This window comes from Monodelphis domestica, chromosome 2 (genome assembly GCF_027887165.1).
Source record: "Monodelphis domestica isolate mMonDom1 chromosome 2, mMonDom1.pri, whole genome shotgun sequence".
NCBI lineage: Eukaryota > Metazoa > Chordata > Mammalia > Didelphimorphia > Didelphidae > Monodelphis > Monodelphis domestica.
In genome coordinates, this window is record NC_077228.1 from 67,145,033 (window position 1) to 67,171,798 (window position 26,766).

A 26,766-nucleotide genomic window follows, 5' to 3' on the forward strand; every position below is an offset into this window, starting at 1 on the left:
GTAGGTGCTATTATTTTCCCCATTTTATATGAGGAAACTGAGACAAACAAAGGTTAAGTGACTTTGTCCAGGGTCACACAACTAGTAGGTGTCTAGGACTGGATTTGAACTCAAGTCTTTCTAACTCCAGACTTAGCACACTATCTGCTCTGCCACCTACCTGCCTCTTAAAACAATATTGGCAAAGATAATTCCGACATATCTAGAAAGTTGTTATACAATTGGATTTGGAAAGCATGACACTCAACTGGAGACACACTCCTCTTCATTGATGCCCAGACCTCCTGGTTCTTTCTCAGTTCTCTTCCATCTCATTATAAGAGACAGATGGACATATTTAAACAGATTCCTTGACCTCCATCCCAACTCTGTGGAACAAGAGAATTTCAACCCCTATTCTTGCGAGAGACAACACAAATGTACTAGCTTCAAGATAACCACAAACTTTCTTCGTCTGATTTATTAGCCAACCTAGTATTTGGGTATTGGGTTTGTATAATGCTTGCTTTGTATATATTGATTTCAATGAAATATGCATTTCATGTCAACATAGTAAAATTTTGAAGTGAATTGAAGAATGAGAAATTCCATATGAACACCAAGTATTTTTCATGCTAGTCATTTTTTTAAAAAAGCCAAAGTACATATGCCCAAAAGACTATAAAACTGCATACTCTTTGATCGAATAGTACCACTACAAGATCTGTATCCCAGAGAGCTTTTTCAAAAGGGAAAAGAACCTGTTTGTAAAAAAATACTTATAAAGACTCTTCTTGTCATGGTAAAGAATTAGAAACTGAGGCAATATCCATCAATTGAGGAATGGCTGAACAAGTTGTGGTATATGATTGTAATAGCATACTGTGATGCTACAAGTGATTATGTGAAGGATGATTTAAGAAAAACCTGAAGGACCTACATGAACTGATGCAAAGTGAAGTGAGCAGAACCAGGGAAACATTGTGTGCCATAACAGCAATATTATATAATAAGTTTTTATGAATGACAGCTATTCCTAACAATACCATGATTAAAGAAAATCCTCAAGTACTCATGATGAAAAACACCATCTGTCTTGAGAGAAAGAACTAATGGAGTCTGAATGCAGACAAAGAATTACTATATTTCATTTATTTCTTCACTTTTGTCTCAGTTCCCTTTCACAAAATGACTAATATGGAAAAATGTTTTACACTATTACACATGTAAAATCTATATCAGATTGGCAGCCATCTCATGGAGGGGGGATGGAAGGGGAGGTAATTTTTTTTTTTACTTATAGAAAGTAAACTTTAAACTTTAAAAAAAGATTTTAAAAGGTTTTTTCACATTAGTGAAGAAAAAATATTTTAAAAGCTGAAGTATAAAGGAATTATTTTCTCAGAAGTGATGACTATTCAGGAGAGGAATTAATAGCTCTTTTATACTCTTCAATATTCTAAAAATAAAAAAGTTTAAGCAGATCCTTGCTACCATTTTTTAACTAAAAAGATAAGCTATTGGATGTGATTATGATTCTGTACCCTTTTCCCTTTGCCAATTTATTTTTATCTCAGGCTACAGTCTTTCATTGCTTTGAAGATGAATGACGTTCAGATTGCAAAAGTGTTACTTTTAATGGCACCGTCATAAAGATTAATTTGTCCGTTTTTAGATATGTCCAAGTGGATGCCAGTACCCTTGGCAGTTTGGCTGTGCCTCCTATATTTAACAAAGCTAACTGTTAAAGGAAGAACAGCAGATTCACATTGTACCTGACACCTGAGGGGTATCAAGGCAGCATGACTTAGTAGAAAGACAGTTGGACTTGGAATCAGGAGAAATCTGAGTTTGATGATTACTAGCTATTACATAGCTTTCCTAAGCCCCAGTTTTCTTATTTATAAAATAGTAATAATGATACTTTTTTTACTTATAACAAAGGATTGCTGAGGTTACAAAAATAATGCTTCGGAGGTGGCCGGTGCCTGTGCAGGGGAGCACGTCCATCCAGGCTGGGCAGTGTGGACCCGACCTGGCCCTCCCCATGGAGTTCTCCCTGAAAGAAGACACAGGGAGAATCAAGAACTGCTGGGATAGCCCAGAAGCCCCTGCGCTTTCAACCTTTAGCAATGCTGAGATTTTCCGAAGAATAAGTCACGTTGGACAACTCTCTGGATTTCAGTCGAGTCTGTACAACACTTATAACAAAAGGAAGGCAAGATCACTTGTCAGACTTCCCAGACTCTGAAGGGACAGTTACAATCAGGATGCTTTTCCCCATCTCTGCGCAAGAATCTTCCTGGGGCCTCCCAGATGTAAATGACCTGTGCCTTGGCCTGCAGCCTCTCAGCTTGACAGGGTGGGACAGACCATGGAGTCCCCAGGACTCTGATGCTGCAGCACAGAGCATGCTCCCTAGGCCACTGGGAAATCCTCCTCTGGGCTTCTTGTCCCTGGACCCCACTAACTCTGAGTTGGTAGAAAAATTTCCAACACCATCTATGAGAGCATCCCTCCTGAGCGCCCCTCCTGTCCTGGATTCCTGTTCCAGCAGCCCTTCTGATTCAGATACAAGTGGTTTCAGCTCTGGATCAGACCATCTCTTAGGTTTAATGTCCAGCCTTCACAATTCCCCTCCTCTGCCTGTCCTGCCTCTGGGGGCTGGTCGCAGAATCCCTTTAAAGATGGGAGTTGGGTCATGGCTGGACCAAGACCAGGCTGCTCTAGCTGCAGCAACTCCCTCTCCTACCATTGTATCAGAGATGGACCTCTTGGGACTTGTTAGAAACTCCGGAGCAGGGGTCCCCAAACTTTTTATACAGGGGGCCAGTTCACTGTCCCTCAGACCGTTGGAGGGATGGACTATAAAAACTTATCCCTAACCCCAACCCTAACACTAACCTTAACCCTAACCCTAATCTTAACCCTAACCCCAACCCTAACACTAACCTTAACCCTAACCCTAATCTTAACCCTAACCCTAACCCTAACACTAACACTAACCTTAATCCTAACCCTAACCCCAACCCTAACACTAACACTAACCTTAATCCTAACCCTAATCCTAACTCCAACCCTAACCATAACCCTAATCTTATCCCTAACTCCAACCCTAACACTAACCTTAACCCTAACCCTAATCTTAACCCTAACCCCAACCCTAACATTAACCTTAACCCTAACCCTAATCTTAACCCTAACCTTAACCCTAACTCTAACCTTAACCCTAACCCTAATCTTAACCCTAACCCTAACCCTTACCCTAATCTTAACCCTAACCCTAACCCTGACCGGGCAGCAATATACACAGTGTGGAATCCCCTCTCCCAGGTCGCCACTCACCACGCTGGCATCTTCCATTATGCAGCCACCAGAAATACATGAGTGATGCTGCGCTTTGCGCCACCACATACAGGCTCCTCTCACTGACTACCAATGGAAGAGGTGCCCTTCCGGATACATGGCTTCAGGGGGCCGTAGTCTGGGGACCCCTGCCCCAGAGGATCCTTTGAGTACTGAGAGGGAGACTCCATAGACAAGCTGTGAATGAAGCCACGTACACCGGGAGCGGTCAGCTTCCTCCTCGAAGCCACAAGAGCCCCATCTAGTCCTGTCAGGTGTTTTGGGGAGGGGCTGGATTGATGAGCACCTTCCGTGTATTTGGTTCTCTGCGTGTGGAATGGTCTGGTAAGGATGGCAAGCACCCCTGGTGCCCCCAAAGGTGATGTGCCTGGTATTTGAGCTGGAGAAATCTGTGCAGGCCCTGCTCTAGGCTTGTTCCCAGGATCCACTCGGTCCAGATGGCCTGAGTGAGTATGACCTCAAGAGGCGCAGCCGCAGATGCTTTGTACGGAGGTGCAGGTTATCCCTTGGGTCTCGGCTGATAGCAACACTGTCCGAAGCGCGTGCCAAAGGCTGGATCCCAGGAGAGCCGTGGTTGGGGCGCCGGCTGCCGCGGGAAATGATCTCTCTGGAGCAGCAGGGTGTGCTGGCATGGACACAGCGACGCACAAGGATCCTGTTGGGCCTGACGAGTGACTGAAGCATCCACGCCGTTATCTGAAGGCGGTCCGTGCCGCTTGGGTGGAGATCAAAACTACCAAGTTTACCCAGAAGGTTCAGATCGACCCCTACCTAGAACACTCTCTGTGCCACCTCTGCAGTGCTCAGCCGGTTCAAGTCTGCTTCAAGCACTTTTGCCAAAGCTGCTGGCACTGGTGACCCAGCACAGAGAGCCTCCGTCACCATCGCCCGCGGATGTGTAACCAGAAGAGTCGAGAGTCCAGTTAGAGGGGTGCCCCTGTGAGGCTGGTTTAACTCGAGTGAGGAAAGCGGGGAGTGGGGTTCCCAGGCACAGGCCCAGGCTCCGAGTGCGCTTCTGAAGGACATGGGCAAATCTTACATTCACCTTGGCACTGGCTGATCTGTCTTTGTATCTGCACTAATGCACAGTGAGTTTTGTTTTCAGGGGGTGTAATAAGGGGAATGCACCCCCTTTAGTTCCTCAGTTTGCTGATAACAAGCAAAAAAGGACCATGTGTTGAGAAGGTGTTTATGCAGATGCCTTCATCTAGGTTTTTTATTTATTTAAAGTGCTTTTTTACATTCCTTGCAATACTGAGGGTAATGATGCAGTGGCTCCATGTTTGCAGTTGCCATACAGTGCCTTTCCATTTATTTAACCCCCACCTGAATGGCATAAACTGAGTGTTCAGCTGGTATTTTTTACTGTGACAACAAGGAGACTTTGCTCTTCATTTAAACCAAAACCATATTTCATATTTTACCCTCCAGGGTTTTTATTGGTTCCTTTTTATACTCCTTAAAAACAAACAAACAAACAAAAACAAACAAAAACCAAAGGATTGCTGGGTGAGTCAAAGGAGATAATATATGTAAAGTTCTATAAATTTCTTTTTTCTTTTTTATGCTTCATTTTTTATTTTTATTTACTTTTAACATTCTTTTTAAAAATTTTGAGTTCCAAATTCTCTCTCCTATCCCCATACCTTCTGAGAAGTCAAGCAATATGATATAAAAACACATGAAATCATGCAAAACATATTTCCATATTAGCCATATTTTCAAGAACAAGCAAAAATATTATACTCAATTTGTACTCTAAATTCTCTAGGTCTCTCTCTGGACATGGATAGCACTTAAGTTCCATAAGGAATTGTAAAGCATTCTCTGAGGTGGCAAATAAGGAGTGGGAAAGATGAATTTGAAGCATTAAGGCCAGCCAACCAATGCAAAGGCAGCTAAGTGGTACAGTGGGTAGAGTTCTGGGCATGAGGTGAGGAAGACTCACCTTCCTGAGTTCAAATCTGGCTTCAGATATTTACAAACTGTGTGATTCTGGACAAGTCACTTAACCTTGTTTGCCCTAGTTCCTCTTCTATAAAATGAACTAGAGGAAAAAAATGGCGAACCATTCCACTATCTTTGCAAGGAAAATCCCAAATGGGTGAACAAAAAGTTGGACTCAACTGAAACAACTGAATAAGAACAAACTCTGGATCAGGACTCTGTTGGGCTACATATTGACTTAGAAAACAAAATGTTTATATATTTCTTTCTTATTAATATATCAACACATTACAGTCAGGTAGGAACTACATCTTAATTTGGTTCCATTCACATTCAGGAGTACTGTGGGCCCTCAGATTATGTTTGATACCTTTGGTGTGACCAAAGACCAATCATCATAACATGCTGCTTTTATCACATTATTACCCAGAATCAAAAACCTGCCATGGCTGACAATTCTTCAATATTTCAAAATATCTATAATTCCACAGATGTGAATACTTTACCACCAATATTGTGGACTATGGGCATTATTCAAGGACTTCATTTTAAAATCAACAATAGATGTATTGTAAACCCCCCCAAAAAAGGCTGGTAGTGCTTAGGAAATTTATCTCCATTTAACATTTTCCCCTACAAGAAGTAATAAGAGAAAGGGTTCTCACTTTTATTTCACTCACTAAAGGTCATTCTTACATCCTGTAGAAAGCAAATTATATTGCAGGAATTTCTTTTAAAGTAGAAAGCACAACTGAAAAAAGTCATTATTCTTGTCTTTCTAAAATCTTTTTTTTTAATATATTTTATTTGATCATTTCCAAGCATTATTCGTTAAAGACATAGATCATTTTCTTTTCCTCCCCCCACCCCCCATAGCCGACGCGTAAGTCCACTGGGCATTAGATGTTTTCTTGATTTGAACCCATTGCTTTGTTGATAGTATTTGCATTAGAGTGTTCATTTAGAGTCTATCCTCTGTCATGTCCCCTCAACCTCTGTATTCAGGCAGTTGCTTTTTCTCGGTGTTTCCACTCCCATAGTTTATCCTTTGCTTATGAATGGTGTTTTTTTCTCCTGGATCCCTGCAAGTTGTTCAGGGACATTACACCGCCACTACTGGAGAAGTCCATTACGTTCGATTATACCACAGTGTATTAGTCTCTGTGTACAATGTTCTCCTGGTTCTGCTCCTCTCGCTCTGCATCACTTCCTGGAGGTTGTTCCAGTCTCCATGGAACTCCTCCACTTTATTATTCCTTTTAGCACAATAGTATTCCATCACCAACATATACCACAGTTTGTTCAGCCATTCCTCAATTGATGGGCATCCCCTCGTTTTCCAGTTTTGGGCCACCACAAAGAGCGCAGCTATGAATATTCTTGTACAAGTCTTTGTGTCCATTATCTCTTTGGGGTACAGACCCAGCAGTGCTATGGCTGGGTCAAAGGGTAGATATTCTTTTGTCGCCCTTTGGGCAGAGTTCCAAATTACCCTCCAGAATGGTTGGATCAGTTCACAGCTCCACCAGCAATGAATTAATGTCCCTACTTTGCCACATCCCCTCCAGCATTCATTACTTTCCTTTGCTGTTATGTTAGCCAATCTGCTAGGTGTGAGGTGATACCTCAGAGTTGTTTTGATTTGCATCTCTCTGATTATAAGAGATGTAGAACACTTCTTCATGTGCTTGTTAATAGTTTTGATTTCTTTATCTGAGAACTGCCTATCCATTTCCCTTGCCCATTTATCAATTGGAGAATGGCTTGATTTTTTGTACAATTGATTTAGCTCATTATAAATATGAGTAATTAAACCTTTGTCAGAGGTTTCTATGAAGATTTTTTCCCAATTTGTTGTTTTCCTTCTGATTTTAGTTATATTGGTTTTGTTTGTACAAAAGCTTTTTAGTTTGATGTAGTCAAAATTATTTATTTTACATTTTGTGATTCTTTCTATATCTTGCTTGGTTTTAAAGCCTTTCCCCTCCCAAAGGTCTGACATGTATACTATTCTGTGTTTACCCAATTTACTTATGGTTTCCTTCTTTATGTTTAAGTCACTCACCCATTTTGAATTTATCTTGGTGTAGGGTGTGAGGTGTTGATCTATTCCTAGTCTCTCCCACACTGTCTTCCAATTTTCCCAGCAGTTTTTATCGAATAGTGGATTTTTGTCCCAAAAGCTGGGATCTTTGGGTTTATCGTATACTGTCTTGCTGAGGTCGCTTTCCCCCAGTCTATTCCACTGATCTTCCTTTCTGTTTCTTAGCCAGTACCAAATTGTTTTGATGACTGCTGCTTTGTAATATAGTTTTAGGTCAGGGACTGCAAGGCCCCCATCATATGTGTTTTTTTTCATTATTTCCCTTTCTTTCTAAAATCTTAAGAAATTTTTAGTTTCTTATTTAAGATTTTTCTTCCCTTTAGCCACATTTAAACATCCTAATTCATGAACAAATGGAACAATTATAAATACTAATATGTTCTTCTTGCTCTTTATACATATTCAAATAGCTACTAGAGCCATCTTTGGTTTTATATGATTAAAAATTGATTTTGTAGAACTCTCCAAGTTTGTTTTATTTTATTTGTGAAACAAAAGCAAGATTATTTTAGGGTTTCAGATTGAGGGTCAAAATTCAAATGATCAAATCCTAATGTCATGATTGACAAGGATCTCAGGAACCCATCCCTCCAATCTAATGCATCTCCAAAAGGAATGTCCACTATAATATACTCAAGAAGTGGTTATTTTGGTTCTGTTTGAAGATTTCTAATAAAGAAAAACCAGTCATCTCCTGGATTAATCTGTTCCACTTTTGGCACAGCAAGCTATAATCTTAAAATGACATTTTTGACTTAGAACTTTTTGTGAACTTCCATTAATTCCTTCTAGTTCTGCACTGAATTTCTCTTATTGCATTATTGTTCAATCCATAGAAATTCGTCATTTTCACGTTAATAGTATTATTTTTTTTTTATCAAACACTTTGCTAAAACCAAAATCACCTACATCTATAGCATTTTTCTGGGAACTATCCAAGAAAAGAACTCAAGTTCTGGTGTGACTCATTCTTTTTTTTTTAACCATTACCTTATATCTTAGAATCTAACCATGTATTGGTTCTAAGACAGAAGAGTGGTAAGGATTAGGTAATGGGGGTTACATGACTTGCCCAGGGTCACACAGGTAGGAAGTGTCTGAGGCTAGATTTGAACCCAGGATCTCACATCTCTGGGCCTGACTCTGGGCCCCCTGGTGTCACTAATTCTTGGTGAGTCTGTTCTGACTCTTTCTAGCCATCACTTTATCTTCTATATGTTCACTAACTATCTCTTTAATGATTCATTCTAGAAATTTTTCAGGAATAAACATCAAGCTGATGTTTTGCAGGTTTTTATAATTTGAGGATTTTATTCTTTATTTAAAAAGAACTAGAATTACATTTGTACTTTTACAGCCTTAAAATTTCCATTTTCCACTAGCTTTCCAGTTTCATCAAAAATTTTCTAGTCGTTATCTGCCAATTCTTTCCATACCTACAGATAAAGTTTATCTGCAACAAGTGGCTTTAAATTCATAAGTAACTAGGTGCTTTCTTTATCATTTCCTGACTCATTGTGTGTATCAATTCCCTGTTAGCCATGTTTTTTTTCCCTTGGAGAAAGCTAGAACAAAAATAAGAATTTGACCTTCCTTCTGTTATTGGTTATTATTCTCCCAACCACATGAAGGAGTGGTCCTCTCCCCTTCTTTGAAGTTTCTCTTTTCCCCAGCATAGTCTTTTAAAAAGTCCCCTGTCTTTTGTGTTTCTTTTCAGAATGCTTCATTACCCCTAACCACTATGAAAAGATGAATGTGTGGAGTGATGAGCCTTGATTACCTTCATCTTCTCTTCTAGAACCAACCTACACTTAGAATACAGATTCTATTAATTGGTTATGCTAGAAATGCATATTTCTTGCTTTGAAATTAAAATCACTGCAAAATTAGCCCAACTTTTCATGATTAACATCATTTTTCATCATGATTTTTTTTACTTGTAGTTTGTGGTTCACCCTTAAGTACTTTGTTAAGACCTTCATAGACAATTATTATTTTTTGCTACTCAAGCAATCAACCCAACTTTTTCTCCTTAGTCTCACCAGCTCTGTAGCCTACTTCTCTTCTACCTTCATATTTCACCAATTTTCCCACTCCCCAATTCACTTTACCAATTTGCTTTACCATCTAATTTGTTAACTTTTCATACTTTTTAAAACTTATCATGTTAAATATCTTCTTGTTTTCCTTCTCCTTAAATCTTTTTTTCCCCCAATCTTTTACTCTTTGATTCTCCTTGGTCTTGTACCTTGTCAGTCAACCTGTCACAGGAGTCAAAGATATTACCCAGGCCTAAAGATAATTGTTCTCTTTGAATTTTTTTTTTCAAATTCTCCCCTCAAAAGTCCAACATTTGTTCTTTAAAAGTCCAATTCCTCCAAATCACCTACATGATATCCTTCTCCTGATTTCTCATTTCAAGTCTTTTTTCTCTTTTTCCACTACCCCAATAATCTTTTAAAGCCAGAAATAGAATGAAAATATTTGTATATATATAGTTTAAAATCCAAGTAAAATATCTTCTTGAGATTTTTAAATTTTAGTTATAATATAGTTTTATAAAGACAAATATATCTCTAGCACACATAGAGAAGATGCTTTTAACTTTCTCTTCAACTAATGAAAAAAGAGTAAGTCAACAAACATTTATTAAGCAGCAAATGCTTTAAGGAGGAAATATAGTTAAGTATAAGGAAGATTGGACTTGGAGTTCCACCTGGTTTTGAATCCTTATTCTAACTAATTGTGTAACCATGGACAAGTCACTAATATCATAGGCTCAGTTTTCTCTTCTATAAAATGGTGATGATAATATATGAACTACTTAACTAATTCACAGGATTGTGAGGAAAGTGCTTTGTAAATCTCAAAGTGTAAGTGTCAAGGTATTTATTTATTATATAACAGTAGAATCAAGAAGGGAGATAGCATAGACCCATTCCCCCCATCTCTGTCTTGCAACTCTTGGATCTTTTTTATTATTTTCTTTTTCCTGGGCAAGTTTGCATAAGTTTTTTTGTTTTGTTTTGTTTTGTTTTGGAGGGGGGTGAGACTATTAGGGGAGTTAGAATGTTTGAGATATGTTAGTGAAGTCACAGATTACTTGAGAGATTGGGTGAATGATAGCTTTTTAAAAGAAATTCTTTATTCAGAGGCAAATTTAAAAGGAAAGATAATCTTAGTATTGAGTTTATCCAGGTAGAGATATAGGCAAGTAGAACTATAAGTCTGTATCTCAAAAAAACAATAATGTCTAGACATAAAGACTTACAATCCTCTGCATAGATAATTCTATAGAGACCTGAAGGGGAATGAGAGGTGCCTTTGGCTGAAGGGAATGTGACAAAGGTAATCATTAGCCTTTTTAGTCTTCTACCATCCCAACTCTAGTCATTTGAATAGAAAAAAGAATGTGGTGAAAGAGATTTAAAAGTTTCCCTACCAGTATTGCTCAACTCCTTCCTGTTTGAGGAAATCCTGGGGACATTTCTCTAGTCAGAGGGCATTGTAAAAACTAAAGAAATAAGCACAAAGGAAGCATCTAAAAAATGTTCTAAACTCTATGAACTCCCCCATCAATTTGGAAGCCACAGGAGACAACCTTAATGACAGTGGCAAATTTCTTTGGTAATCATATGTTTCCCTATAATATGCCTTCATTGATGTTAATAATAAGAAGTTCATAAACTTCTTACTTCCCCTCTTCTTTTACTTCTTCCCAAATAACACACACACACACACAAATGTACAATTTTTATCTTTGTAAAAATTAAAAAAAAAATTCCTTATAACAAATAGACTAAGTTAAGCAAACAAATCCCAAGATTGGTTGTGACTGAAAATGTGTCTTTTCTTCTTTGATTTAAGTTCTCCAATTCTATCCCAGGTGATGGAATGAATTCATTGGAATTATGGTTGATAACTGCATTGATCAGAGTTCTTGAGTCTTTCACAGTTCTTTATCTTTAGATGTTATTGTTGTAACTGTATAAGTAGTTCTCCTGTTTTGCTCCCTTCAGTCTGCATCAGTTAATGCAATTCTTCCACATCTCTTAATCTTCTGAAATTGAAAAATGCTTTACTATATTTGAATAATATATAACATTTAGTGCTTTAAGACTTGCAGAGCACTGTTGTATGTGTTCTATCACAATTTATTCATCCTTTCCCTAACTGATGAGCATCCACTTAGTTTCTAGTTCTTTGCTACACCAAAAAATTGCCCTTAGTACATGTGCATATATTGGTCTTTTTCTTCTTCTATTTTTTTATTTTTATGGAGGACAAACTTAATAGTGGGAACATTCAATATGAGTAAGTGATAAAGGGTTAGTTCCATGACATTTTGGTCATAGTTCCCAATTAATTACTAAATAATTACTTTCCAAAATGGCTGGACCAACAATTCACAGCTCCTTCAACAGTACTTTAATCTCCCTCTTCCCCCCATATTCATTCCAACATTTATCATTTTCCTTCTTTGTCATCTTTGTCCATTTGATAGGTATGAATTTTAAAACTATTCCACCCTACTCAGACTGTACCTTAGAAGATCTGATTTAGCTATTTCCTGATTAGTAACAATGGAGATACTTGGTTTAACAGAATCAGGTCTTGGGAACTCTACATTGCTCCACCCCACTTAGTTTAACAAGGTGAATAATGTCTGCACCATACTCAAGGATTAAGTATCTGAGGAAATGGCCTTCAACAGACATGTGCAGAAACAGCAGACAGACCCCTGGGCTGTCCTAAGTCAAGCTAAGCTATCATTGGTACAGGTGAGACACAGGAAAGTGATGTAAAACCATCTATTTAAGGCACGTCACTTCCTCTCTTCTCTCTCTTTCCCCGGAGAGGCGACTCTGGCTGGCAGCGTGCTAAGCGTTCCTACATCTTGGCATGGTGGCAGCTATTTTTCTGGGTTTGGTGGTGAGTTTGCCCTTGAACTGATTCAGGTTCAGCCCTTTTTGGAGTTCAGGCTGATTCCTTCCTCCTTACTCTCTAAACCCTTACCTTCCTAGAGTCTCTGGTCTTCCTCCTGGCACTAGCCAGGCGGGAGAAATCCTACACCCTTTCCTTCTTCCTTCTTCTTAATTTCTTTCTTCTATATCAATTTAATCATCATAAATTTCCAGCTGACTTGGTTATACTTATTTTATATTTGGGATATACATGGTGACCAAATAATTAACATAATTTAGATCACAACACTAAAATTATCCTTTACATAGGTGTGGAATAAAACCTCAGAATTGCCTTAATTTTTCATTCCCTTGGAAAATAGAGATTATGAGCATTCTAGAAAGCTTGGTAACTGTTGATCACTTGTATTTCTTCCTTTGAAAATATGAGTATTTATATATTCTTACCATTTTATCTCTGGGAAATGACTCTTGTTCCTTTATATTTGAACCAGTACTTTATATATTTTGGATTATCATTTATGTATATATAGTCAACCAACAAACATTTATTTATCCCATATTGACACAAAGTCAAAAAGATAACTTTTCCCTTAAGGAGCTTATAGTTTATTAAGAGAAATAATATATTCAAATAATAATAATAATTGTTAACATATGACACAAGCACATGCAAATATTATCTCTTTTTATCCTTCTGATAGCCCTAGGAGGTAGATGCTATTATTATCCCAATTTTTCAGGTGAGAAAAATGAGGTAGACAGGTTATATTGATTGCCTAGGGTCACACAGCTAGTAAGTGTCTAGACTGTATTTGAATTTAGGTGTTTCTGACTCTAGGAAGTATACACACACACATACACATATGTATGTATGTATGCAAAATAAACAAATTAATAGTATTGGGGAGGTGCTAATGACTGGGGAGATCAGAAAAGACCTCCCATTGAAGGTGGTGCTTGAGTTGAACTTTGAAGGAAAAGGGAGAATTCTTAGATGCAGAGGTAAAAAAGAAATTGGTTCCAGACATAGGGTTTGGCAGAAGATAAAAGACAGAGTATACAATATGAAGCAAGAAGGCCAGCATGGCTGGACCACAGCACTAGAAGCAAGGGAAGTTAAACATATATGTACATATATATATATATATTTACATTTAAAGGTAGGTTGTGAAGGACTTTAAAAGTCAGAAAGAGGATTCTATATTTGATCCTAAAGGCAATGAGGAACCATTGGATCTTATTAAGTAGGATAATAATATGACCAATCCTGCATTTGAGAAAAATCACTTTTTTCACTCAGTAGAAGGTTTATTGGAATAGGGAAAAAACTTGAGTAGGGAGATCAATTAGGAGGTCGTTGTGGTGGTAAAGGTAAGAGATGATGAGGGCCCAAGCAAAAAAGGCAGTCCTCTAGGTGGTAAGAAAAAAAAGTTTTTTAAATATAAAAACATTTTCATTTCCAAAGGAATTTGGCTGAAAAATACTGTTTTCCTTCCTTTTCTCTAGGAATGTATACAAGGACTATCGCTTTCTTGAGTTGGCATGTGACTCCCAAGAAGATGTAGATAGCTGGAAAGCATCTCTGCTTCGAGCTGGTGTATATCCTGACAAATCTTTAGTAAGTTGAATTTGTTTAATCTTGTTAACTATATTTAAGAAAATATTCTATTTAGGTGATGGAATAAAGCTTTCTCAATACATTAATTATATAGGCAAAGCTTTATGCTACTTAAACATAGCATAGACCTTTTTCACAATAAGCTAGATTACTTGTTTTGGAATTTAATCTTTAAACTTGCTGAATATATTCACTTTACCATACTGTCATACCAAGAGAAAACTTTTTTTATAATTTCAAAGGAACCCTTTTACCTTGTAAATAGTACAATTATATTTGCCTGCATTATAATATATGGCATAGATGCAAGTTGGGCTACAGCCCTACAAAGCATTAATAACATTTGGTTTTATATATCATTTGCCCTAATAAATTATTTTACATAATTTTAATGTAAACTATAGTTTATATTTAGTCCCTTGGTGCCTGCATTGACTATATAAATGTATATCCATACAAATGCTTGGACTGAAGTTCCTTTTTCTGTTGATTCAACTCCTCTCACTCGCCCAGGATTAACCCTTCCACATCATCTTTGGTTGCTCTCTCCCTCATCTCCCACACTAATACTGTGACAAAGTGTTTAATTCTACCTCTTTGGTATCCCTCACACCTTTTCACTGCCACAATTCTAGTTAAGACCTTCATCACTTCTTTCCTGGACTATTATAATAGCCACCTAATTGGCTACTTTATTTCCATGCCCTCTCTTCTCCAATCCATATGCCCTATAACCACAAGAATAATCTTCCTTAGATATTCCCCTATTTAAAACCTTATATTTGTTTTGATTCCTGGAAAAAATATAAATAACTCAGCTTGGCATTTAAGATCTATTATATTCTAATCCTAGTCTATCCAACAATTTCACATTAATTGCTTTCATTCACTCAATTTACCCATCCAACTAGACTATTATCTGTTTCTCTAACTTATGCCATCTCTCCTCCATTCATTTGCTCCAGGCTGTCTCTGCCTGCCTGGAATATTTTCTATTGTCATCTCCACCTTTAAGAATCTTTATCTTTCTTCATGACTCAGCTAAGGCGTTTCATCATGTATTGTTCCCCAGTCTTCCCTAGTGTAATTGCTTTCTTCCTCTAGAAATATTCCTAGAGTATTTTGCTCAGATCCTTCTCTGTCCTTATCACTCTTTACCTTGCAATTAGTCAACAAGCATTGATGGAGGATTTAGGATATACTGATCATTTTAATGTATTTCCTGCACTTTGCCTCTAGTAATATGTAAAGTCCTTGAAGACAGGGAGGGTTTAGCATTATAAATGCTTAACATAATACTTTGCATGCAATCGGCTAAAATCTGTTAAACTGAACTTCAACTATCAACATTAGAGAAAAATTATTAGGAACAAACAGAAATTTGTGTAGTCATTAAGTTAGCAATGACAAAGTGCCTTAAATGTGGGTGACACCTCTCTAAGTTAATGGAGAAAAAAATTTGCTTTCTATTTAAAAAAATTATATTTTTCAGGCTATTTAACTATAGCATACTCTATGTGTACACACACACACACACACACACACACACACACATATACACAGTAGTAATGAATGGAGAAGAACACCCATAGAAAAAATACCCATATAATGGATGTTCTTACCCTTGGACCAAACCCAATATGGAACCAGACCTTCACCTCAGCCTTCAAAAAGCATAATATTGTAGAGGTCCCCCAAATTGCAAATGATTTAGAGTTTGGCCAGACCCAGAACTATGCCAGTAATACTTGTTGGACCTGACAACCATTTTGGACCTGGTCAAATCACATCTAGAGGACTGTGTTCAATTCAGTGCACCACATTTATAAAAAACAAAAGATAGCCTGGAATTCAGCAGAGGGTGGCCAGAATGGTGAGAGGACTAGAGGACACATATCTCTCCCCAACTGTGGAGAGTGAACAAACATAGAAACCTGACAAAGAAGCACATAAATTAAGAGCTGTGTGCTTGGAACCATAAAATTTCATTAAAGATCATAGCCTTTATGTCAAGCAAAGATTCAGAGAAGTTATCTGGTATATGAAATTATTTTGCAAAGTCCAATAAGAGGTGTAGGTCATATAAAGCTAGAATCCCTTTATATTTTGGGATTTAAACTCTGTGCCCTCTCAATAAACAACTCTGTATTAGCTTATAATTACAAACAAAATGTCCATCTTTGCTCTATAATCACATAAAATATCTCCTCCATTTTAATAAAATTACTCTGATGTCCCACAACTTCCTTGTACTCTATATTTTTTCACATTCAAAATAAAATAGTAACCTTAGAACTAAATAGTCAGAGTAACTATTTTGAGATAGGTGTGTTTACATTCATTATGAGGATGTTAAATTATAAAGAAGCCTTATTGATAGCAATTAACTTGGAAACTTTGAATACAGATACAAAAAAAAAATTAGTAGGAATAAGCATAACCATAAAAGGAAAGGAGGAGAGAGAGAGAGAGAGAGAGAGAGAGAGAGATGATAAAAAGAGAGTAGAGAGAAAATCTGGTAGAGCAAGAGAGAAAGAGATCTATATATATTCAAACATTCAGATCTAAGACAGTGCAGTACATGCATCAATGTGTACCATCCATCTCTTTCTTGAAGACTCTGGAAACCTTGATATCTACATCATTATTATAAGAAGTAAAAGTTGACCAGGTATAACAGGGCCCCACACATTAATTTGTATTACATTGAGAATGGTATTCTTTTTACCGTCTTGTCCAGTGATATAGGAAATGTTATGTGTTTTTTTCCTAACTTCCCAATGGATTTATGTAAGAGTATTAAAGAGTACAGTCACATATTGGGCATCATTGTGTTACTATGTGTATTTGAACTTAACTTTATAAAATATAGCATTCTTAAAATGTTGCATATAAATCAACCTTAAAAATGAACCATGTTTTAATCACACCAAAGAAGCTTAACATACCATCTATGTCTTTTGTTAAAATAAATATCGCTTATCTTTTGTTAAATAAGAGACTTAAAAATTGCGTGTACATGATGTGCATATGTCCATTACATATATACTTAAAGAGTGTACTTTTTCTGATTCAACAAAACTTGGCAAAAATTGATGTAAGGTACAAAGGAAGCAACGATGAAAAATTAAACCATGGTCTACATTTAAGAAGTTTCTAATCTTATAATCTTAATCTTCTAGTAATATTTTAGGGCTTTATAAATATCTTTCTTTCCTAAGCTTGCATCCATGAAATGAGTGACATCAGTATTTTCTTTCACTTTCTATATGTATCTTCATATTTCTTTCTTTCAGTCTTTTTGGACTCAAACTGAATGCAAAATGCTCTATTGAACACATCATAAGAAAAAGGGGATTTGAGGGACAGACTGTATACAAGTGCCTCTGACCTGCTTTGTTTCCTTCCAATTGATCTCTCAGAGTAATAGCTATTTTCTTATTAGTCACCTAAGTAGGAGTTTGCCAGCATGCCAGAAAATTATGAATTTTTAATTTGGACTAAATTAAACATTCTTTCTCTACCTCTTTAATAGAATAGTGACTAATAATTTTAAAACATAGCCCCTACTTTTTTTTAATAAAAAATGAAGAAAGTTTTGCACTGCTAAGTGGAAATATGGCATTTTACTTTCAATGTACAAATCCTTTTCAATAATTGTTATCTTGGTCAGGGACATTGACATATAATGAAAGTTTGCATTATAAAAGTTTTAGTTTCAATTGAATAATAAAATAGGTATTATCTTTTCCCATAACATATGAATACAAATACATAAGCACCATAAGCACACAGTGTATGAACATATGCTGGACTAGGTGTCCATGGTGAAAAAATAAAGAGAACTTTCTGATTTAGTCAAATTAGAAAGATGCTTTTGAAATTCTACATACATATTCCAACTTGTATTTATGAAGTATCAATTTCCTAAGTTTTAATAGTTTTCCTTTCCTAGAATGCCTTTTATTAGATTCAATGGTACTTTGAGCAAGTAAGGAAATTTTGCATGATATGCTAGGTGAAGAATGCCAAAGCAATCAGAGGAAATCTCAAGGTTGACATAGAAACTGACAGAATCCTCAGAAGTTTTGGCAACCTTACTTAAGAATAGATAAAATTTCAGAAATCAGTGGAATAAATAGCCCTGAGATTCTATCTCAAAATGCTTTTTATCTCTTAGGTCTTTGCTAATCTTTACCACTATTGTAAGTAATGTAGTGGGAAGAGCTCTGGAGATGGAGTCCAAAAACCTGGATTTGTATCCTAATGTTTACAATTACTAGCAATATAACCACAGACAAGTTGTTTTGCCTCTATGAGGCTCAGTTTTGACTTCTGAAATAGAGGAACAATTATGCATTTACTATAGACAACACAAGGCTGTGTAGAGAAAAAAAAAAGTTTTGTAAATGTGATGCTATTGTCTTTCACAGAAACCCATCATTCAATTGAAAACTGCTCTCTCAAAAGTTACTAATTATCTATGAACTGCCAAAAATATAATGTCTTTTTTCAGTTCTCATCCTTCTTGAAGTTTCTGCAGACTTTGATGCTCTTATCTGCTTTTCTTGATGCTCTCTCCCTTTGAGTTTTCAGGATACTGTTGTCTCCTAATTCTCCTCTTACCTGACTAATCATTTCTTCTTTTATGTCGCTTCCATGTGGTCTTCATCCATGGCATGATCTCTAAGTGTGGGTATAACCCAAGATTGTGTCATGGACTCTCTTCTTTATTACTTCATGTAAGAATCTCATAAGCTTCCATGGTTTAATTATCAGCTTTATGTGGATAATTTGTAGGCTTATTTACTCTGCCTTAACATCTGTTTTGATCTCCAATCTCCTATCTCCACCTACTTCTACTGCAAGTCCCATAAACATCTTAAACTTAGCATGTCCCAAACTAAATTTATTATCTTTTCCTCCAAACCTTTCCCTCTTCTGAAATTTCCATTAACTGCCAGCTTCTCTATAACTGACCTCCTCTCAGTCACTGGAACTTGCAACCTGAGTGTCCTCTTTGGTTCCTTATTCACTCTTTCATACCTCTCCCATATCCAATCATTTGTCAAGGCCTTTTGTTTCTATCTTTGTGACATCTCTCATTCACTATCCCTTCTCCCTTTGCTCCTGTGACACTGCAACCATCCTGGATCAGATCCTTAACACATCATTCCTACCCTATTATAATAGTCTGCTCCCAGGTCTCCTTGCCTTTTATCTCTCCAGACCAAAACCCCCCCACTAAGCTGTCAAATTAACTTTCCTAAAGTACAAGTTTAACCATCTCACCCCTCTAGTCAATAAACTTCAGTGGCTACCTATTCCTTCTAGAATTTAATATCAAATTCTCTTTTTGGCCTTTATAAACCTTCATAATCTGACCCCTTCCTACCTCTCCAGCCTTCTTACACCTTACTTTTCCATACTCTGCTATCTAGTGACCTTGACATCCTTGCTGTTCCTTGCACGTAACACTCCATCTCCCAAATCTGAGAATTTAACCTGACTCTCTCCCATGCCTGAAACACTTGCTTCCTCATCTCCCACCTTCTAGTTTCCCTTTCAAGTCTCAGCTAAAATCCCCCTTTCTACAAGAAGTCTTCTCAGTCTTCCTTAATCTTAGTACCTTCCCTTTGAGACTGCTCCTAGCTGATCATATACATATCTTGTTTGTACATAGCTATTTGCTTGTTTTCCATCCTCATTAGAATATGAGCTCCTTGAGAGTAAATAATTTGGAGGATTTTGCCAGCAGTTAGCACAGTGCCTGGAAATAGTAGGTACTTAATAAATGAAAGCCAGCTGAATGACTCTTAAAGACAAGTTAATAAGTTTTAGAGGAGTGACTTCTGCTTCAATAGATGAACTATCCACTCTGATGAAATTTCAGATCCTTGAAATCTTGGAGTTTTTTTGTTATTATTATCTCTTTTCAGCTAGAAATTCTTTGCTTCCATGATCCTAATCCTTCAGACAACAATTCCAGTTATATTTATGGCTCTAGGTTATATGGTTATATAAAGCAAATATGTCAGAAACACTATAGATAGAAAGTTTCTATTTAATATCGGGCAATCTTGTACCACATTTAAGTACCTGCTAAAGATGTAAAACCCCCATTGATTTCAATTAATTAATAAAAAGTCTTTAGTATCCAAGATACAGTAAAATGGTGGAGCTTCTGCCTAAGCTATACCAACTGTACATTATTATAAGAAAAGTGAGTGTGACCAAAGGGATGTCCTCAAATCATTTTTTCTCAATTCTTCATTCAGAGAATTAAGTCACCCTGGCCATTGTATTGTTTTCAGAAATCGTTTTGTTATAATGCATACTTTCTGAAGTGCCTTGTTGGGAATTGCTTTGATATTTCAGAAAGGGGGAAAAGGGAACAAGTGATTAAATACCTGCTAAGTTCCAGGACTATGCTAAATGCTGTACAAATCATTGCACTCTTCCAATAGGGTCACCACATACAAATTTCATATGAAAACAAATAGTGCTATAGCAATATTCTATAAACATTAAAGGCTGGCCAATCTATAAATATTAATTATATAATATTATATATAATATATAATATTATATAATTAATATTTATATGTTATATATTAATATTTATAGATGTATATGTTATATAAATTAATATTTATAGATTTATAGATCTATATATTGATTATATAATATTATATAAATTAATATTTATAGATTGATTCTAAGATGGAAGGTAAAGGTTAGGGGAAAAAAAGACTACTAGAGCATGCTTTCTCCATAAGCTCACCAGCATTTAAACACCCTCTTTGTTTTCAGTTTAGCTAGCACCGCCTCAAATAGAATTTAGAACAACATCTTTTCCCCCACTGGCCAATTCAGTTGTGCCTTAATGGCATTTTTTACAAAATGAAGTCAGTGTCAGCGACCTAAACTTAAACTGTTGACACTATAAAGAAGAGAAATTTTAAAGTACTTCTGTTTTGCCTCTTCAGGACTCTTAAGAGTCTCTCACACCAGACAATTGAGCAATTATTGAACTAAGAGCCGGGGTGGGGGGGGGGGAGCAAAGTACTGTACTTGTACATTTCATATATTTAAAGAACCGCGAATCCTTCCCTCCGTGACATCATTGTTACTATTGCAAAGTGAACCATCTGCCCCTACAGTGTGAAATCCAGTGATTGCATAATGTACAAAAACACTTGGTTAAATCTCTGAAACTTATTTTAGTAGATCAAAAGCTGCACTGTTGTGGAATGCAATAAACCCCCTCTGTTAGAGGCATTTTCAGTAATATTGCAATTCTTTGGAGAACTAGGGCCCCATTATTCTCTAAAGTAGTCTCTTGTTTCTGATAAAGCCCAACGTGCAGACTTTTATTGCCTTATTGAAAAGTTGGCATGATCTCTGCAATAGAATCCTGTTTCCCTCATTCATTCCTGAACCCCTCATTAACTCCTCCGGAGGACTGGTAACGTTAACAAACAGCCGTGTCCATGGCAACCTCGTGTTTCATTTTAATTGAATAATACAAAAACAAAACCAAAAACAAACTAGACACCTCGCCACACTAATTTATCAGTATCTCTGGATACATTCTTTTTTCATTGCAGTTTAGGATGGCAATAACAGCCCCTGGATCAGGCAAGGTCTCTGTGTCCTCTAATTAGCATTATTTTCCAGGATATAACCTTTCTTTGGGCGATTATTGCTTCACCACTGTGGAGTCCCAGAGTGCCCAGAAGGTTTCTTTTTTGTGTGTGTGTTGTTGTTTTTTTTCCCCCTCTCTGGCTTTCATGAGCTTAAAACTGGCTGCCAGCTATCTAGCCTGACCTGTTATTCTGCCCCACTCTCATCCTCTCCCACACATGCTTACATTTTAGTTATGGCACTCTTTGACCACAAGATCTTTGCTAGAAATTCCTTGAGGGCCCCTTGCAAGAGGGTTTCAGAACCGTCCCTGCCCGCGTCCCTTCACTTCTCTCCCGCCCTGGTGAGGACTTGGGCTGCCCTGCTCGTAATGAATCATTGTTTTTATTTTTCAAACCATATGGGAGTTAAATTCGTTGATATAAATCACACTCCAGCCCTTTCAGTTTGAAACAGGATATCCATTTACCAGCTGACTACTACTGCTCTCTGTATCTCTATCCAGATGCCCTTCTTTCAAAAATGACTACATCTTTGTGACCAACCTTTCCAGCCCCGATTTCTCAAATGCGGACTACTGTTTATTTTGGCGATAGCCCCACTATACAGTCAGCACTCTCCATACCAGCCCATGGAAAATCTCATAATTTTTGAAAAAAAAAAATAAAGGAATCATACAGATGTTTGTCGTAACATGTTCTGCTTACTCTATCTCCCCAATACCACCCACTCCTTCCCACTGCACCCTTTTCCATTTCTTCTTCTTCTTCTTCTTCGAAGCCAAGGATGCAGTGTTTGTTTAAAAACACATCGGTTGCCGAAACTTTCCACTCCTTGGCATGTTGGAGGAGGGGCTGTCATAAAAGGGCAAATAGACATGTTAAATGGCTTGTCTTTCATACTAACCGTTCCCTTATTGCCAGTTCACGAGAAGTGGGGGTGGGAAATGACTCTTTTTGGCTCTGTCCCTGTACCCAAACTATTCTGAGTAGAAAGAAAGAAAGAATCATTTAAAAATAATTTTCTGCCGTTACGAATGCATGATTTCAGCCCATTTTAGTTGACCTTCTAAATTGCCCGTGTATTCTGGAGTCTTGTGTCTGTGATTGCTGTTAATAATTTGAATCAAGTTGTTCATTTGGGTTTTGCTATAGCAAAGAGCGTCCACAGCTTTGAAAGAAAGCAAAGTTTAACATATTTCTTTCTTTTTTTTTCCTTCTTTGCGGTGACATGCACAGGGGAACAACAAAGTAAGTTCTTTGTCCTGTTGCAGTTTATTCTCCCTTTTTTGCATTTTTTTTTTGTCACGGGACCTAGCATGTCTGTGTGATTTCAAATGACTGTTGTCTGTCACGGTGTTCAAGTGAAATAATGTTTTCAAACTTCGGTGAAAAAAAAACAACAAACGTGCTTGTAGTACCATAACGGCCCTTCTGTTCCAACATTTTGGAAAGGAAATGTTTCGTGTTCTTCAGGCCTGGTGTATAGGGAAGTTCAGAGAAGTGGATAGTATAAGGGAATACAGTGACACCGAGAGCAAAGATTATGAAGATTTAATAATAAGGACCCTTCGTGGAAAGGTTACTCCAATCTGATGAAACTCACTGCAGCTGGGTTTTTTGACCCAATATCAAAGCTTCCATGTTAATGGGCAGTTATAAAAACCCCAAACTAGAGTCTTAAATAACAGGATTGCTGGTATTATTGGCTAAACTGAACAAGATCGGTACTCCAGCTTTGAAGGTACCTTAAAATGGATGGAGGAGGGTGGGGTCAACATTTGACTTGGCTTCTGCACCCTTGATGCGTTCCAGCTGGACAGCAGCAGTGGCAGGGTGTGGGGAACAGAGGGGGGAGAACTGAAATGTGTATGATAGATTTTGTGAAACCAGGCAACACACATAAACGTTGAAAACCATGTTCATGTTGTTCAAGTAAGATAACGTAGCACTTTAATCATCTGCTGAGTTTGGGTTTGTGAAGCTTTTCATTCTGCTTATCTAGAGGGGGAACACGCCGTACCGTATATGCGAACGCTAGAACATCCTCGTAGAGTGGGACGGTATCCAGTGGGTTGACTTTTCCTGGCGCTTCCTGGGCGCTCTCCCCATGTTTTATCATATAAGCTGGCCCATTTTAGAGACAACTGTTGGATGCACGAGGGATTGAACTGGACGAGGACCATTTTAAACGGGCCAGTTGGTGTGTTGTAGCCCAGCTGGAGTTCATCAGACTTGCTCCTCATCAGCTCTACATATAGAATATAAAACAAATGTGGGAAATCGTTTGGAGCTTAATTCAATGGAATGTTTGAAAATGCACCAAGTTGAGTAGATGGTTTACATTGAAAATGTGTCACCTTATAAATATCTTGACTATATGAGTGGAATATTGACCTAACAGCCTATGACCCAGGTAATGATGTGACTAGGGTAAAGCCATATCAGAACAGAAGAACAAGGTCGCCATTCATTAAGGAACAAGGGGTGAACTGAGTCGATTACAGTGATTTTTCAATAAAAGGTATATAATGAGTTTGAAGGTGGCCTAGAACTTCTGGAAAAGAAAAGGATGATTCTGGTGACTAATATGTCCTTTTTTTTTTTAATGTGATAGGCCCATATGTTTATTCTAATAGTAACTGATTCATTGTTTTTTTAAAGCACTCTGATTTCTTAATTATGAAGAATCTTCTATATGAAAAATTTTATTCATTTATAGCATTAGACAGTTTTCCTGAAAGTTCACAGATTTGCCAGTGTAACTTGCTTTCAAATATTTTAAGTTAATCAAGAGTAAACTAACCTGGAATGTGAGTATGCTTAGGGCTAAAGAATGAATGGTTAGAGTTGTGGAAGAGCATTAATTTCTTTGAGGAATAGAATAGTGCATTTATGGAGATGGCTTTCAGAATGAGGAAAATCCTGATTTGAAATCTTTTTTCTGACATGTACAGGCTTTATGACCCTTAGCAAGTTATTTAAGATCTCAGTCCCTCAAACAACTTTCTAAGCCTATAAGTTGAAGAGATGTTGCTGAGGATTTCAAATAAATAACAGGCCCAGCTCCTATCCCTATTAATCCTACAAATTAAAAAAAATTTAAGATACTAGAGTAATATTTTCCAAATTATTTCTCATTTCACTATTTTATCAACTGATAAGAGCTGATATATTTTCCCCCCGTACTCATTGAGTGAAATATTTTATGTTTAGTAAACTTTGTTAGCAAGTATGGATGGAAAATGTGGTATTCAATGAATAAAAATGTTGTGTTAGAAGATTATTATTATAGAGACAAAACTAATTTTCTAAGAATTATAATATAATATAATAATAAATAACACAAGATTAAAAATCTGAAATGAATGGAATTGGATCGTTAATAGTCCAGAATCAATTTAGGATTTTTTATAGGTGGTATCCTGAGCAGTATAGTTATGAACATCAATTATTACTGTACTGGCAAACCACAGGGGTGCTAGTTAATAGAGAGTTCTGGTTGACATAATGCCAGGCAAACAAACTTTACAGTATTTTCTTAACATTATAGAAAGGAGACCTTTGGAGAATATAGAATCATAAATTTAGAGCTCAAAGAGACCTTAAATGTCATGAGTCCATCACCTTCATTTTTTATAGATGATGAAACTGAGACCCAGAGAGTTTAAGTAAGTTGTCCAAGGTCTTAAAATTATTAAGCAGCAGAGGAGTTGAAGGCAGGTCTTTTAACTGAAAAAAAAAAAATTCTAAATCCAACATTCTCTTCACCACACAATGATGCTTTCTAAATTCTCTAATGCAACTTTATAATATAGCCCTACTTTATTTTTAATTATTTGAAAATTAAATGAGTTATTTATGCATGTAAGCCTGTGTGAAAATATACTTTGTTTATTCACTAAAAATAAGTAAGTTATAGTGAACACAGACCCTTGCATGAGCAAGCTTATATGCATAACCAACAGCACATCTGTATGTTATTTTCTTTTAACTTACAATTTCAGTATAAGTGGAATGCATTGGAATACAAGCCATGTAGTCTCCAGAGGAAAGAACTAGATTTTTAGGCATTTCAACTCTGCTCTCCTCACTCAGACTGGAAGGAAATTCTGTCCAAAAATGTCACCAAGGCAGTATATATGACTTGTTACCTTTCATTATCCAACTGTTAAAGGTAACTCAAGGGGTAATATTTTATTCATTGAAAGGAGGAGAAAAGAGAGACATGAAGTATTTTTAAGCACCTAGATGTGCTAAGCATGTTTGATTGAGACTTTCTTTTATGACTGGAGTTCCACATTGGTACCTCCCATTTACTGAAAGAGTAAGATGAATGTCTCCCACATTTTAGCTGGATATAATGTGAGTGATGCATAGGGAAGTACAGATGAGACTTGAACCAGAGGAGAAGAGATTGAAGAGGATGCAATGTGTCAACAAAGAGAATACCCACAACAATGAAATCACAGATTTCTGAAAGTATTAAAATCCTATTGGTGGTGGTGGGTTTTTGCAAAAGGGATAAAATAGAAAAGTGTTTTGCATGACTTCACACGTACAATTGTTATCATATTACTTGCCTTCTCGATGGGGAAGAGAGGGCTGAAAGGGAGGGAAAGAATTTGGAACTCAATTTTTAAAAAAGAATGTTAAATTAAAATTAAAGAAGTTTTTAAAAAGCCAAAGTATTTAAACATGCAAAATTTCTGGTGTCAACTAGCTATGAAAGGCTGTGAGTATACTGGATGAAGAGCTAGCCTTGGAGTTAAGAAGACCTGTGTCCAAGTCCTACTTCACACAAATTCTGGCTGAGCAACCCTTGGTAAATCAGTTAACTTCCCTTAGAAAGCCCCAGAAGCTTTCTACAACTATAAGTGGCAAAGCACATGGTCATTTGCATTGGAAATGGTCCTTTCTCATGGGTGGGTCCATATGGCAATTGAGTCATAGATCCACTCCTACCCTAAAACTACCCCTCTCAAAAAAAGGCAAAAACAAGACAAAACAAACCCCTAGATATATAGCCCAAATTTCAAAGTGATGAATATTCTTCTGGTACTCCAATGAAATGAAATGGATTCATCCACATGCCATCAATATTGAAGGCATGATGGATGGGAACATATAAATTATTGCCTGGACCAAACTTGTCTAGTCTTTTCATTATATAAATAA

At 36.9% G+C, this 26,766-nt stretch overlaps 1 protein-coding gene and 1 pseudogene across 9 annotated transcripts in view; both read left to right on the top strand.

Moving 5' to 3' along the window:
- The window catches only part of DNM3 (dynamin 3), a 647,411-nt gene that overhangs the window by 489,016 nt on the left and 131,629 nt on the right, over nucleotides 1-26,766 (top strand). For all 9 annotated transcript variants that reach the window (XM_056815556.1, XM_056815550.1, XM_007480786.3 and 6 more), the window contains one exon: nucleotides 13,831-13,942. In XM_056815556.1, coding sequence (XP_056671534.1) covers nucleotides 13,831-13,942 — 112 coding nt within the window. The remainder of the gene's footprint in view (nucleotides 1-13,830; nucleotides 13,943-26,766) is intronic.
- LOC107651072 (cytoplasmic polyadenylation element-binding protein 1-like) lies at nucleotides 1,505-4,272 on the top strand (annotated as a pseudogene).